The following is a 15,741-nucleotide window of genomic DNA, read 5'->3' as shown; positions in this document are numbered from 1 at the left end:
TCATACAAATTACACGCATTATTCTTCCAATATCATTAATTCTAAATGAAAAATACTTTTGCATTTAAACGTGTGAACAGCACATTTTCACTTATACATTATACAGAAGCACAAGCTGTTCGATTCTGTGTCCACACACAACCGTCTTTGTACTTGAAGCACCCGTGACCTCATTTTCAGAGCTATCGAGGGATTATTGTTGCTTAGCTACAAAAAACGGTTTCTAGTGCTTCTGCATTCCTTCTTTGTGGACATCAGGTCTCTACAGTTTGCTTAAGACTGTTTAAACATTCTTATAATGGCAGATAACTGGGCTGTCACTGAGAACAGTTCAGTTCTCCTCCACCCGTCTTGACAGTGTTTGATGTCCTAATTTCCTCCCCTTTCTTTGAATGTTTACCTCTTGAAAGCCTACTAGGAGTACGCACTGACGCTCTTTTATGAACGGAGCAGTTTGTGTCACATTTCAGACCTTGCTTCTCAAATAAAATGACTGGGTTTGCATCAGCAGTTAGCAAAGCTAGTCTAACCTTGGAAAAAATACACAAACTATTCTAACGATCATTAGAATAGTCAATAATTTGTAATTAAGGGTACAGGGGAGGTATTCAAATGTCTGATGAGAGAGAAGTGACACTGATCAGTTGTAGCTGAACCATTTACAGCTAAAAGTGCAGTGAGTGAGGCTGAACTGAGAGTTTCTTTCGTATAAACAGCTTCCTGTGGAAACAAATCCACCTATGAGGACTCACATCAATGGCATCCCTCTCAAAGATGCGGAGCTGCAGGAAGAGCTCCAGTTTGATCTTCCTCTCCTGGAAGAGCTCCTCCATCTGTGCCTGGGCTTCATCCAGCTGCTGGAGGACGCTCTCGATGTGGTTGATGGAGCTGTTGTGGGGCGTCTTGTTGCTGGAGATGGCGGAGTCCCTGCAACACAAATGCACAAACGGCTATTAAACCATGTGATGAAGTGCTGACCATAAAAACAAGGGACGCAGAGCAGCTTTAAAGGCACACCGCAGCACAACAGGGAGAGCCATTGTGCCGATATACTGTCTTATATCAGGATTTGGTTCAGCCAAATCACAAGCAGCCGCCCCTTTATGTTTTCCTTCTTCTGATTGGCTGTCCCTCTTAAACAGGAGGGTTGAATGACTCCCGAGTGAGACTTCTGTGCCAGTTATGTTTGTAAGGGGACAATATTTGGGATGTCCGCTCACTTACACCACACAGAGCAGAAGAAACTGAGATGCTGTATTTGGGGAATTACATATTCAATGCACATATTAAAACTGTGGGCATGTTTAATAGGAGCACCCAGCATCGTGACAGACTCCCTCTGTCCTTCATTTTTGTGACAATATATTGAGTGTTTGAAATCCCGCAGCCTGTCAGCAGTCTTAAATGGATTTCATTACTTAATGAGAAAGATTTCTAGTCCATAACACAGCACTGGAGCCAAAATAGCAACATATATTTTACTGTTTCACCACAAAGGAAAACTGAAGTCGTGCATTTAAGCCATCGAGCTGGGATCTTCATAAAGTAAGACAAAACATTAAACCTGCACAGAAGTGTTAATGTGAATATTAAATTGAATAAACAAATCAGACGACCCTCTGTGAGCAAGCACTTGGCAACAGTGGAAAGGAAAAACTCCCGTTTAACAGGAAGAAAAATCCGGCAGAACCAAAACCACAATCAGAGCCGTGACTGGTTGAGAGTGGGGGGAGGGAGACGGGACAAAAGAGAGATTAGAGGTGTCTGAACACATTGAGAGTGAAACTGGATCATGGGAAGCCCCCAGCAGCCTAGAACTATTACAGTGTAACTTGGGGGGGTTAGTCTCACCTGAAAAGCACAGACAGCATCTGTGTCCCGATCCCAAACTGGGAGCTGGTTCCACAAAATTACAGAAGCTCCTCATCTCTTTTTAAAGAGAAGGACTATTGCATATTTTCAGGGATTTTAGAGCTAGAAAAAATAATAATGAATACGTATTTATTACAAGAGGTGAATTAATTAATAAATACAAATTAGTGGCAACTGTGGACCCAGTCCCAGCCTTTCACAGCTCTCACTCTCAACCAGATGCCAATCGTTCAAATTTATAAAAAATTAAAACGGCCTAAATCACTCCGAAGCGCACATGTCGCGTGGGCAACGGGGTCTGCAAAGATGCATATATTTTTGTTTAAGAAGAGAGAGAGAAAATGAAGCAGCTCATACAGATTCTGACTCATCAGTCTCACAGATACACGTATGATCCACAAACATGCAAACAACAGTTTTGGGGAGGCTAAATATGAGCAAGCAAAGAATCGGAGGTCAGGTGTGTTCTGATTGGCCGATCGCATTGGTTAATCTGTGCAGCGGGTGCACTCCTAGTCCTGCGCACACTCGTTAGCAGAAGGTGTGTGGAGTTACAGTTGCCTCCTGGGGAGAGTGTCACACCATTGGACACGCATTTTTAAAAGCAGTGTTATGTAAGACTTCACCGTGGAGCCAATACACCGTGGAGAGCGAGCAAAGAGAGAAAGAAAGAGGAAAAAAACTGGGGGGGGGACTGGAACGTCCTCTGCATAAAAATAAAGCTGGATAATGAGGGTCAACTGAATCCTCTTCTCCAACACCTCCTCCTTGCCTCTCAGCTTTGTCGCTTTTCACGCACTGCCATTAACGTCTTCAAAATGACACATATTGAATATTTTGCGCTTTCGCCACAAATTTGAATTCCAAACTCATCCCCGGTTAAATTAACCTGCCAAAACTACAACTGAGAGAGACACGGGAAGAGTACTATTACATAAGGAGACATGAGTTTTTTCTTCCCTCCTTGTCTTGACACGTTTTAATATCCCTGCATATACGTGGGCAGAACATGTGCACCATTATCTGTTACTAGTAGCTGAACGGATTTTAAGGATCGGTTGGATTGCATTACTTTTGCATCAGAACATCTTTGTTTTGAGAGTCCATACTCGAAATACAATCTCATTTGCACTACCTGAGCTGCTGGATGAGGTCCTCTCCCTCCTTGATGACGTTGACGGTGACCTGCAGCGTGGTCTGCTGCTGCTGGCCGAAGCGCTTGATCAGATCCTGGACGGCCTCCACAGACTCGGCATAAACGTCGTCCAGCAGCTCCTTCTGGAGCTCCTCCAGCCATGTCCACAACTAGAAGAAGGGTCAGATTTTTTAGAAATCTTATTCAGTTTGATTGCAGGTAAACTAGTCTAATGGTTTATCCACTGGGTTTCTGGTAAGTCTCATACACTGCATATACATGAGCCTGTGTGACACCTCTTTTTTGTTAACACTCGTGTTCTCACCCTGACCACAGGACAGGATCCGGCATACATTAATCACCTTTTTCTGTATTACAAATGGCGATTATCAGAACCTAAAGGGAGGACAGTATAGTTACTGACCGAGTCCTCTCACCAGTTTGAACAATGTTAATTGCTCTCTGACTAAGTCCATTAAACACAAAATATAAACATTTCACATGGTAATTATTTCCCTCTTGCTCAGAGAGCCCTGTGAAAGCTCTCAACCACACACACACGCAGCCCACCATCCACTTCAACGTTATGTCATCCCTCCTGCCCACCTCTTTGACGTGCGTGTGGAAGGCGACAGACATGTCCAGCAGGACTTTGCGCTGCTCCACGCGGCGAACAAAGTCTTGGATCCTGTCTTCGAGCTGGTGGGCGGCCTGGTAGATCTCCTCTGGGTCGCACTCTCCTGTCTGGGCCAGCTGCTCGGCCGCCTCCAGCAGCTTGTCTGCATTGGTGTACGTATTCTACACCGAGGCCGGAGGTAAAGGGGGAGACGGATTAGCTGAAGAAGGCAGTGTAAAACAAGCGCAATGCAGTTCGAAGATGGGCAGAGAGAGAGAGAGAGAGATCGTACAGGCAGAGACAAAAATAAAAAACAGGATATGAAGACGTGTATACTGATTAAATCAGTGACAGCAGAGCTTCACAGAAATAGGTAGTGAAAGGAAACATACAGACAGCGGGTGAAGGGGATATACAAAGAAAGGTGCAGAAGCAAACGGAAACAAATGGCTGTGTTACGGTGGGACATCAACAAGTTGTTGATATTTTTTGGTTAAAGTTAATGAGGCTGTCGGAGTATTCTACACTACTAGTGTGGAAATATAAAAGGATTACAGCTGTAACAAATGCAAAACATAGTATTTTTAAGTATATGCAAGTAATATTTTACATTTTACATGCTTGCTGTATAAACATAGTATGCAGTAACTGAAGGTGTTAGATAAATATATGCAAGCAAAGAGTAGGAACACAGATGTAGCAGGTGCACTCCACTTCTTAGTGTTTATATAAACAGATAAAAAAATAAAAATAAAAACCAGTACAGTTAATACAACATCTCAACCATATATGGCAGTATAACCCAAACTGAAGAGTCACGGGGTAAGCTGGCATTAAAAGACATTTTTACTGCAAACAGCTGCACATGCAGATGCAAGTCTGTGTGTGCAGCAGGTGTCTACACATTACTTTGGGTGAAATTGTTAAAAACCTACTAAGAGCTTATCTAGTTTGTAAAATTATTTTAATCAACTAAAATCAAGGCAAGAACCTGACCTTGGCCAAATACCTTCACAAAATGCTGGGAATGCATTAACTTTTACTCGGGACAAATACTGTTCATAAAAACTATTTAGAAAATAGAGTTAAGCTAACACTGAAACTAATAAAACCAACAATGTCAAACAATAAAACCTAGAAACTAAGTCTTTATAAACAAAAACTAAAGTATCTCTGCTAGCTTGAATAGCTAATATTTTACATTAACAAATTAAAGCTAATAAGCTTTAGCATAGCCGAGATTTGCTAACCCTCACTGCACCTTTACTGTTTTTCCATTTTCCCCCCAATGAGTCAGAGTGTCTTTCACTAATAGTGAAATGCCCAAAGATTGTAAATGAATATAATAACATGGAGACACAACACAGTAGAAGACATTACAGTGGCAAAAGAAGAAGAAAAACAGCACACAGAAACAATACAAACACCAGCAATGCAGTGACTGGTGCACTGGTTTAAACCTGACAAAAGGCCAGGAATCAAGCTACCTGTGCCACTTCCTCAAAGTCTTCATGGCGTTTCTGGAGAGCTCTGGCTCGGTGGAGAGACTTTCCCACCCCTGTGTGTTTGCTGAGGAAGGCCTCGCCATGGTTTTCTATCCAGTCCAAAACCTGTGCAAAGACCACATTACCCACTGTGAAACGTATTACACCACAAGGGGGCGCTCTGACGTGGTATTACTGCCACAAGTGTTAATGATAAAACCTGTACATGAGTGCAAAGGAATGGCAGAAATAACCATGAGCGCGGTTAACAGGAGCCACAGCACGGAGTCTTTCTTTGCACACTCCCCTCTGTGCACTTTGTCCTTCTTAGGATGAACAGCATCTGCATGGCCATATGACCCAATTCAGTTGCCATAGCAATAGTTGCCATGTCAACACACTGAGGAATGCCTATGATTTTTGGACAGTGTGCAGCGGTATTGTCATGTTGGGACCATTTGATTACAGTATGCAAGCTTTTATTCTGCAGAAAGCCTTTTTATTTCAGGCCTTCATCCAGTGCTCGTATCCACAGCGACATGTGAGGACTGAACGTGCATCGTTCCAGCAAATAACTCAAGGACATGTCGATAGGAAACATGCCTGCGGTTGCAATCAAACCCTCTATTAAGTGTAGTATTCATCTAGCCATAAGCCTAGCCTGCTATTTTCAAATTAATGTCTAACCCTGGCAATTAAGCTCGGTCCTTGGAATTGCAGTGTGCTCGAACAAATGCGCGCATGCATGAAGGTATAAACAAAAATACACGCAGTAAACTGGAAACGTGTGCGTACCTGCTGGACGTCCTGCTGAAACACGCAGAGCTGCAGGCGCTGGTGCAGACGCACTTTACGGTGCTGCCAGATGTTTTCCAGCTGTCTCTGGTGATGCAGCACCTCGTGGATGATGTCCAGGACGTGGTGCACCGCCTTAGAGTAGTTTGCCGTTGCCGTCAGTGAATCGGCACTGCCTGGGGTCAAAGGCCGCTGCAGCTTGTCCAGCAGAGCTTTGCCATCTTGACTCACCTGAGGTTAGAAAATGTTTTGAACTCGACGTGAATCGGAAAGATAAATGCCACTAAAGCTAATCCTGCCCTCTGGACAGCAGACTAACTCCATCGTGTGTGTGAACTTGCCTCCGAGTAAGCAGCTGTGATGTGCTCGTACAGGCCTTGGTGATGGTGGATGGCATCTTCGAGGTCTTGTAACTCTGAAGGCAAGTCCACCTCGCCACATGCCTTACACCAGGAGTCCACATTACTCATGTACTGCAGCGAGAGGAGAAGCATAGTTCACATGACACACTGGTGGTTTATACATCTGTGCGCTCTTCCCAGGGGTCAGAAACAGCAGAGCATAGAAAGACATCGCCTGGGTGTAAACCTGCAGAAATCATCTTTTGCCCATGAGATCTATTAGAAGAATTATCTATAGCTGAACCTGCTGTTCATTGGCCTGTGGTGACTTCCTAGAAGCTTCCTGTACCCCCCTGTAGGAGTGATGGGGGAAAACATAACAATCATTAAGACTGACCTCTGAGAAATATCTCCATCTTAATGATTTGCCTTTTAAACACCTCTCACATCATAATTGGAATCACATACAGAAGAGAAGCTTGTTTTAAGTCTTTGTTCTCTTCATGTATGTGTGGAGTGGAAAAACCTCTGGGAACAAAATGCCCTTTTCTATTTCATCTTACAAACATGAAAGGCTGGTCTGATGACGGCAGCATTCCAGGTCGGAAAAGTCGCACCGCCCATGTTCCCTGGCTGTTATTCTGCTTGTGTACTTTTTAAGGCCATGCTAGAGTTTATTCAATTAAGCCAAATGGGTACTTTACAATCCAAAAAGTGTGCACGTGTGTATTCATTTGCATTCATTACAAAAGGTCAACACCTCGGCTACCTGAACAGCACATCAGCACGAGGTTTACCGATTGGTTCCCACTGAACCAGTGTTCAAGGACTAGTTAAGACTTTTGAGAAACAAGCTACTTATCATAAGAGCTAAAAATTGATAGGGTTGAGCTTAATTACTAAAGTGAGGGTACAGGGTCTATTCTTTTTTGACATTTCCATTCATTTATAAAGAAAACAATTAAAGCATGAGTCCAGCATTTTTCAAATCACAACATTAAAGGCTCAAACGATAAATTCTAACAGATTCAGTCCATGAACATTTCTTGCCATTTACCAAACCGTCACACTCACCTGGTCACATTTCTGATGGAAACCGGCTGACATCTCTAACAGCGTGCTACGTTCATCCAATGCGGCGGCGAACGCCTTCCACTCCTGCTCCAACTGACTTGAGATCTGCTTGATCTGCTGGGAAGCGTAGTGACCCGACTCCAGCAGCCGGTTCCCCACGGACATGATCCGGTTGATGTTGACGTACACATTCTGTACAGGACGATGAGGAAGAAAGGCGCGAAATGGCAGAATATTTTCAATCACTAATTCATAAAGAAGCAAAAACTTGGTCTAACATCCGAGGCCACAGGTACGTGCAGACGAGAGAGGAACTGAGAGGAGGAACCAAAAGAAGGTTTAAAGCGGTATATTATTGTGAGAATGGGTCGTTCTGCACATTGAGCATGTTTACTTCAGGTACTCAGGTATATTTTTAAGGTAAAGCTTCCACGATTACTCAATTTACATTATAACATCGGTATTAGGTCACACGGCTGCACATTACCCAGAAAATATTGCACATATTTTTGTGTTTTTATTTCTGAAATACCAATAAATAGTTTTTTTGTTTAAAAAAAGTATTTTTTTCCATATGCAAAAAAAGACAAAAGAAAGTGCCTTACACCTGGAAACACAGTTAATACATCATCGTTTAATAAGTGAATAGGCCAGAGAAAATGGCAAACTGAGGAGCTTAAGTAAAAGACACTATTGGTCTGCTACTGTTTCTTTCTCATCCGTGAGCAGAAACCCTCAGCGGCTGGATTGATTCCTCGTCTCAGCAGTTTCATAATGGTTATGTAAGGCGGACTGTGGATAGAGAATAGGATTACTTAATACCTGGTTGTGTTGCTCCTAACATGGAGAAAATGTGCAAGTGCACGGAAGCGCAGGCTGCTCTAAACAAACACTCAAACCCAGCAGTAGAGCTTGACACTAAGTGCAATAACTATATTATTATACAGTGTAGGGCACCGACTTGAGTCCAAGTGGGAAGAAAAGCATTATCTCCTGCTGCGAATCAGTGTGTGTCTCACCATGCAGTTCATGGCGAAGTGGCTGTGCTGGGTTTGCAGCTCCACAGCATGGGGGTGGTTGTTGCCGATCTCTGTGTAGCCTGCCAGGAACAAACCCTTGTTGTGCATGATCCAGTCGAACATCTGAGGCATGACGACAAATACACACACAGAGAAAAAATATCAATAAAAAAATGAAAGCACAGACGCACAAGGGTTGGGTTCATTACTAACTCCTGCAGATTGTTGCAAGAACAGGCACAAACAGCTGGGACTGAGCCGTGTGGGCAAACCTGAGCGTGTTTGCTCACTGCTGCAGTGTTCGAACATCTATCCAGGCCAGCATACAGAGAAATGGACTGCCTCTATTAAGAGCATCCTCTCTGGCTCTCTTAGAGAACAACTTGTGGCCTATGGTGTCCTAGCAACAAGCTCCTACTACTGCAGTGTATCCAAGACTGCAGCTCGCTCTGTGTTGCTGCAACCTGCTATTTTATTCTACTCACTCCAACACGGATCTGTGCATTTCTCTCCCTGTCTCTTCTTATTTTGTGACGCAGCTGTCATCGCCCGAGCCGTCTGTGTGGCAGCCAGAGTAGGTGGCGGTGCACCTGCGTGAGCTAGCCTCCATCTTCCCGCCTCTCACGGTGGAGGAGGGCAAACCTGTTTAGTGTTTAAGATCCCGAGGGCTCGACTACAGTACACGAGGTCTTCGCAAACAGCATCAGTCGATGCTTCTCAGTGTGTGTAATTGCATTTTTTTTTAAAATATGTATATTGGCATTTGTGTGCCCTGCAGTGATCACCAGCTCTGGTTATAGATTATCACTACATCACAGCTCACAGAGAACCAGCCACAGACCTTCTCTGCATCCTGCTCGAACAGGCGCAGCTGGAAACACTGATCCAGTTGGAGCTTGCGGACGTGCCACGCCTGGTGGAGGTGCTGCCGGGTGGAGTGCAGCTTGTCCAGCAGCTGGGTGATGCGCGGCACCAGGCCTTGGGTGTCCGCGTTGCACACTCCGCTGCCGCTACTGCTGCTGCCGCCGCTGCTGCCATTGCGATTGGAGAAAGACTCGCTGCTCTGAATGCGCTGGAGCAATCTGGAAACAGATTTGATGTTTGCATTAACATCAAAGACTTTTTGCTACTGCTTCAGTCAAGCTAGCCTCCGTTGTTAACTGATAACCCCAAAAAGGAGAAAAAAAGGGGGGGGGAAAGAGCACTGCCCAAACTCTTGATCACGCTCCAACCTGTTGCCCTGTCCATCTTTCATACAAATGATCTGGATTCACATACACAACCAGAACTAAGAGTTAAAAACAGGCATTTCTGATACATTATATATGATATATAGAAAGATGCAGAACCACTGTTTTGTTTTTTTACCTTTGCCCTTCAGTGTCCAGTTCCTCTATAGGAGCTTTAATGACTTTCTTCTTCAGTGTGGCGTGCTCTTCTATCATCCGTCTGGCTCCTTCCAGGTCTTGGGGAAAGTCTTTCCTTGACACGGTTTCCTGCATCTCTTCTAGTCGAGCCAGCATCTGGGTAGCATGGCCAGAGAAATCCTCAAATGCTACACGCACCTGGACGGAAACACCAGCAAACAAAAAAAAACACTGAGTTATGGTGACCCACTTATGGGCAGTTTGGTTGACTGTCTTAAGAAGGAAACAATCAGATCAGAAAGTAGAATAATCCTGTGTCCACTTGTGTCTTAATCATCCGATTTGGACATCACTGGGGATTTGGGGGATCTTGGCACAGACAGTCTGAAGTGACAGGACGGCTGAGCTGATCGTACCTCTATCCACTCTTCGTGGTTGTAGTCCAGGCTGCCGTCAAAGTCTGCTGTCAGCTGAGAGGGGTCCACCACTTTCGTCAAGCCTTCGAGTGACACCATGGTGGTCTAGTGGAGCGAGAAGCAAAGAACGAGGGTTTAAAGGAGGGAGTTCAGGTGGACACTTGAGTGGTAAATGCTTCTAATCTTTCACCTTCTGCCGTGTTTCGTTGCTGAAAAGTACGATTTTTATTTACTCACAGAAAAGACAACGCGGAGATCGCGGAGCTTCTGCTGAAGGTCACATCTCTATGTGACCTTCAGCAGAAGCTCCGCGATTAATAACATTGAGATGCTGCTAATTTAAGAACACTTCTCCCCCATCTACCAAAGAGATCCTCCCCAAACCAAAATGTTGTCTTTGAGACTTCAAAACTCAGAACTAAACCTTTAACAGCCTGCCGCAACGTTTCTTTGCCTCCTTGATGTTAGACTTAAGTGAATTTCAAATCCCCAGCATGATATCAATTTCAGTGATACGCCGAGGAAAAGTCTCCCTGTGTTGCCTGTGTTTCCACCTCCGCACAAAACACCCCCACACACATGGCCAGAGATGGATGGAGTCGGAGCGATCGCTTGGATAGGCTTTGTGTAGGCCAAACAATGCAGAGATGCACTGTTGTCCTTGGGTAAAAAAGCACAGCGGCTCTTGCCAGGGAAAAATACTGATGCTGCCGCGTTCGCTATTGTACCGATTTGTACTCCGCTGAATGGAGCGATAGTCGGCCAGGGACGTTTGGGTAGCATTTTATGCTTGTGCTGAACTGTGCCATTTATCAACAATCGAACGGAAAAAAGAGAGATTGCGACCGGCTCTCTGAGCTTTGCTTTCTTTGTGTATGAACTGATGACAAAAAGGGAGGAACATGTCCTACTTCTGGTTTCTATTACACAAAGCGAGAGAAAAATCCTTGATGCACACACTGAATGCTGGACGCTCACACACATACGCAACTGTAGTCCTAGCAACAGCCCTATATCAATTTTGCATGAAGAGTGCAAGATGAAAACTTCTGAAATCTTAATAAAACATAAAGCATGGACGGGGGGGATGAAGCCTGCACATGAATGCACACGCACGCTATCCAATCAATGCCTGTGCGGCATGACAGACCGGTGCATGGATAACTATAACGTTCCCTGTGGCTATTCTTCCTATCAAAAGATCAATATGATATAATGAGACTACAGTGAGGTCGTGTTCATACACGTGTGAGCAATCACAGTAAATTTCCACACTCGTGCGTTCTCCTACGTAGCTATAATCAGAAGCTAGAGGGGAAAATTTCCACTCCGTATCAGAAAAACGCACTGCATAAAAAACCAATAAAGACAACACAGGAGCTTATGCCAACCCAAGTTTCACCACAACAAATGAGAGCTGATGATCATCGTAGTAAGCAAGGCTGGCTAATGACAGATCAAACAGGGGGAGGGGAATTGTTATTCCGCTCTCATCGGAAGACATTTACTACACAGGCTTGTAATCAGATGAAGTCGAGAGCTCCGCTGGTGCACATTTCAGTGTCGAGTTGATGACGACGAAATGGTCAGAGGGTAAAAAATAAGCCTGTTCGTGTGAACGCATCACTTAATTAGCTGTGAAAATGCCTTCTATCGCTTGACTGACAGCATAACGAATACTCGTCCTCGTGATCTGCAGCGAGCCGTTTTTGGGTTCGATGTGATGAAATGTTTTTCCCTATGGCAGACAGCTGGCTGGTGGTGTACGCACCCAAAGCAGCGGGGAGAGGAAAATAATGAAATGTGCTGACAATGAGCAGCTCGGGGGTGTGGAGGGAGGGGCGGCGGCAGAGCGGTTGTTATCACAGCTCAGCTGACAGCAAATTGGAGGGAGGTGAGGGTGGGGGCTTTTTAAAATGCTTTTGTGACGAGTTCCTTTAAAATGCCAAATGTAAAACTGATACGCTTGACAACAGGCAGCTGTGAGATATATATGCTCACATATCAACTGCAACAGTTCCCTTAAATCAGGGATGTCAAACTCATTTTACATTGTGGGAAACGTACCGCCCACTCTGAGCTTCAGTGGGCCGGGCTGGTGTAAAGAAGTTATTTTAACATAAAAAGAAGTGCAAAATAACACATCTCTATGGCAGAAAACAGGAACTTTCTTACTTTTAATTGTTTACAACTTATTAACTCTGGTCTAGTATGACTGGTGATGGAGGAGGTCCTTATCAGCAGAAAAAAGCAACAAAATACAGTTAAAAGTCCAAAATTGATGCCCTCCTTCACACTTCCCAAAGTCAACCAGTGAGCCGGACTGGAATCTTTGGCGGTCCGATTCTGGTCCCGCTCCCCTGAGCTTTATGTTTAACGCCCTTGTCCTAAACCTGCCTCGCTTTAAGAACCGATAGAAATCGTTAGATAATAATTTTTAATCCTTCTGAGGATTAAGGTGATGTACACTGGATGAAAAAGGTACTTTCGGCATGTAGATGGATACTTTCATTTATCCGAGCTCGGAATCGGCAGTAGGAGTTCACCGGGCAAGGTCTGTGTCTCCAACCGTGGATCTTTTGGATGTAAGGTAAACGTTTAACCACTATGCTGTGGACACGACGATGACGACATAGAAACATCTGTTTATTTCACAGTGTTGCAAAACTGTGTACACCAGTGTTTATTTCATCATTTGGATGGATTGTTTTCCACTTTAAAATGCAAAATTTTAAATGTAGAACAAGTCCTTTGTATGTAGTCATTATATTATTTGACAGAAAATGTACTATACTGTTACTTTTAGCATAATCGGGGTATGAGATTTTGGTCATCCAGCCCTGCCACCTACTAAACCCTCTCGCTCTTATTTTGAAAGCTCAGTCTCTGCTAAACATCCAACACCTGCCGACAGTCAAACAGACTCAAACTCCACCAGCTTGGACTGCAGCTGGTGACGCCAGTCCTTGTTCTTTTGGGGCCACTTTAACCAGAACCTGCAGCAGGTGGAGGTCTGCTCCGTGCGCCGCTACGCCAAGCTCACCGACCGAGGCTGTACAGCAGAACGAGCATTAGCAGCTGCAGTCCAAGAAGGCGAGACTCCCTGGAGAGGCAGCTGATTATTGCGAATGTTATTGCTTATCGCATAACGTTTATTAGAGGGAGGGAAAAAAATGTAATGAAATTCTGGACAAATTCTGAGTAAGAATTTAGTTGACGGCAATATTGTTTCCCCCTGTTATTTATTATTCCCCTTTGCACCAGGGAAATAAAATAAATCTTCATTTAAAAAACAAAAAGAAAAAACAAATTAACCCGTTTTAAAGTCTTTAAGCTCTTGATTGATAAACTAGAGCAAAACTGATGCCACGCACTCGATAACTACCATCTTATTAGGTGATTTCAATCAACATGGCTGATATCTGCTCATATTTGGATGATAAAGCGCCGCATCACCAGTGTGAATAGTACAACCCCTTAACAGTGTTAAGATTACTGATTAATCTGGCAGTGCAAAACAAACCAGAACCTGTTATTTCAATGAAAATCACTGTCTGTTGCTTCTATTCACTCAACAGCTTCCAAAGCTATTTTTGAGTAAGACATCGAAATATTCTATCACTGCCTCGAACACTGGCTCAACATCCTACCTCGAATTCAAACTTGGAGCTGCCGAAGTTGGTCCTCTGCTTCTGCCAGAAGTTGTCCGGTTTGATGATGAGCGCGACGTGGATGCAGGACGGGAACGACTCCTGCAGGATCTTCAGCAGAGGCTTGATGCTGTCCCACTTGGAGCCACGCATGTCAACAATGACCGTGAAGCCATGTTTACACACCTCCTCGCTGGGATGGACAGAGGATGGAGGTCGGCGGGAGTGGGAGGAATTAAAGAGAAGAGATGGGGGGTGGGCATGGGGTGGGTGGGGGGAAGGGGGCCAAGAGAGATTGGTGAGAGTTTAATCCGGAGAGAGAGATGACAGTTGTGGGAAAGGATGAAAGAGGGATGATGGAGAGGAAAGGACAGATGGAAGAAGGAAGAATAGAGAAGAAGAGGAAAGAGAACCAAAACAAACAGTGAGATGACGCATTTTCTATACTGTGAGAAGCCTACGCAGCAAATCCCACACACACCCACGCACCCCTATGCACACACAGTCACACACACACACCCACACGTACGCAGAAACCTGCGACGAATGAATCACAAACGCATATATGCATACATATATATGTATATATATAAAAATACAGTTCAGCCCGTTTGTGCATCAGCAGCCTCTTCCCCCTGTGGTGCTCTGCTCTGACCATCATCATCTTTATTATCGCTGCACAAGCTTGCATACACGCACTGAAGCTGAAACCTGTCACAGTTATCTGACATGCCACAACAAACAGAATTTGTCTTTAGGATTCAGAATTTTTTGCAGCTCATCTGCCATCTGTCCGTTTCCATGTCATTCCAACCACAACTACTTTATTCAATCCACAAACTCAGATCGCTGCGTTCCCTTCTAGTATGTCATCGTGTTGTTTAAAAAAATAATAATAAAAAATACATCACTTTAAAATCTTTCCATCACTGCATCCCTAAATACCTCCATGCTTTCCCAAGCCTCTCTCCCTCCCTCTCTCGGTGGAACAGCTTGTCGCTACACACACAGTGTGCAGCGATGTGCAGATGTTCCCTTTCACAAACACAGGGATGCCAAAAACCCCAAAGTTAAGAAAGATGTGCAAGATGTGACACGATGACGTGAGGTTTTCAAAGCCCGAAATTCAACTTGGAGTCTAATTTAAAAAAAGCAAAAAAAAAAAGCAAACATAATGTTATGGAGGTGAGTGTAGATGAAGAGGGTGGATGCTTTTGAGAGATACGCAAGGAGGAGAAGAAGAAGCAGCATGCCGGGTCAAAAAAGGAAGGAGAAGGAGGCGGATGAGCGACGCTTTACCTGGGAGGTGAGGAGCTGCTCGCCTACAGGAACTGCTGCTGCACTGCCTCGGCTACTGCGACACTTTGTTTTGCTTTCATACACACGCTCCCTCCCTCCCTCCCTCACACACACACACCTCCTCACACATGCGCTCTCCATCTCTGTCAGTTTTAATCCTTCCACCCTCTGCCCATCTCAGCAGCCTCCTCTCTCTCTCCGTTTAAACCTCTTTCCTGTTTTTCCCTCTCCATTTCTTTTTCTGTTGCATGTCGCCTCTGTTAGCTCCAGGCTTCTCTTCTCTGTCTCAGCATCTCACCATCTCTAGAAGCGATTTCTGGCAGCCGAGAAGCTGCAGCAAGATAACTGCTCCTGAATTATTACGCTCTCTGTTCCTATCACATGCTCATCTCAGCCCTCTCACGTGTTCGCTTATAGAGCTTTGAGCACTTGCTGTGGGAGTTCATGTCATTCTGAGGCACTGCCACACACACCCACCCACACAAAATCACATGCAATGAAATAAGTAACCTGGGGATGCCGGCGAGGTAAGCGATCAGTCTCCTCAGGTCGTCTGTTCGTATCCTGTCGTGGTTGCTGCGTGATGGGAACGTTAACACAGGACCACCACGTCTGTCTCTGCCACCTGAGGTGATGCGCGCACACACACACACACACACACACACACACACAC

The 15,741-nt window shown here is 44.6% G+C and overlaps 1 protein-coding gene across 14 annotated transcripts in view; it reads right to left on the bottom strand.

Annotated features, from left to right (window-relative positions):
- LOC102213501 (triple functional domain protein) overlaps positions 1 to 15,741 on the bottom strand; it is a 77,486-nt gene that overhangs the window by 22,342 nt on the left and 39,403 nt on the right. For 12 of the 14 annotated variants that reach the window (XM_005745489.2, XM_013913924.1, XM_005745481.2 and 9 more), the window contains 13 exons: positions 15,579 to 15,693; positions 13,770 to 13,962; positions 10,120 to 10,224; positions 9,705 to 9,901; positions 9,178 to 9,418; positions 8,337 to 8,459; positions 7,318 to 7,509; positions 6,244 to 6,375; positions 5,903 to 6,133; positions 5,111 to 5,233; positions 3,614 to 3,805; positions 3,008 to 3,177; positions 753 to 927 (listed from right to left, as the gene is read on the bottom strand). In XM_005745489.2, the coding sequence (XP_005745546.1) occupies positions 753 to 927; positions 3,008 to 3,177; positions 3,614 to 3,805; positions 5,111 to 5,233; positions 5,903 to 6,133; positions 6,244 to 6,375; positions 7,318 to 7,509; positions 8,337 to 8,459; positions 9,178 to 9,418; positions 9,705 to 9,901; positions 10,120 to 10,224; positions 13,770 to 13,962; positions 15,579 to 15,693 (2,189 nt within the window). Of the gene's footprint in view, positions 1 to 752; positions 928 to 3,007; positions 3,178 to 3,613; positions 3,806 to 5,110; positions 5,234 to 5,902; positions 6,134 to 6,243; positions 6,376 to 7,317; positions 7,510 to 8,336; positions 8,460 to 9,177; positions 9,419 to 9,704; positions 9,902 to 10,119; positions 10,225 to 10,309; positions 10,355 to 13,769; positions 13,963 to 15,068; positions 15,147 to 15,578; positions 15,694 to 15,741 lie in introns of those variants that run through there. The other 2 variants (XM_005745491.1, XM_005745492.1) reach the window with 2 other exon arrangements.

Source organism: Pundamilia nyererei, unplaced genomic scaffold (genome assembly GCF_000239375.1).
Source record: "Pundamilia nyererei isolate P.nyererei 1_Seehausen unplaced genomic scaffold, PunNye1.0 scaffold00159, whole genome shotgun sequence".
NCBI classification, from domain to species: domain Eukaryota; kingdom Metazoa; phylum Chordata; class Actinopteri; order Cichliformes; family Cichlidae; genus Pundamilia; species Pundamilia nyererei.
This window is presented reverse-complemented; position numbering and strand designations above follow the sequence as displayed.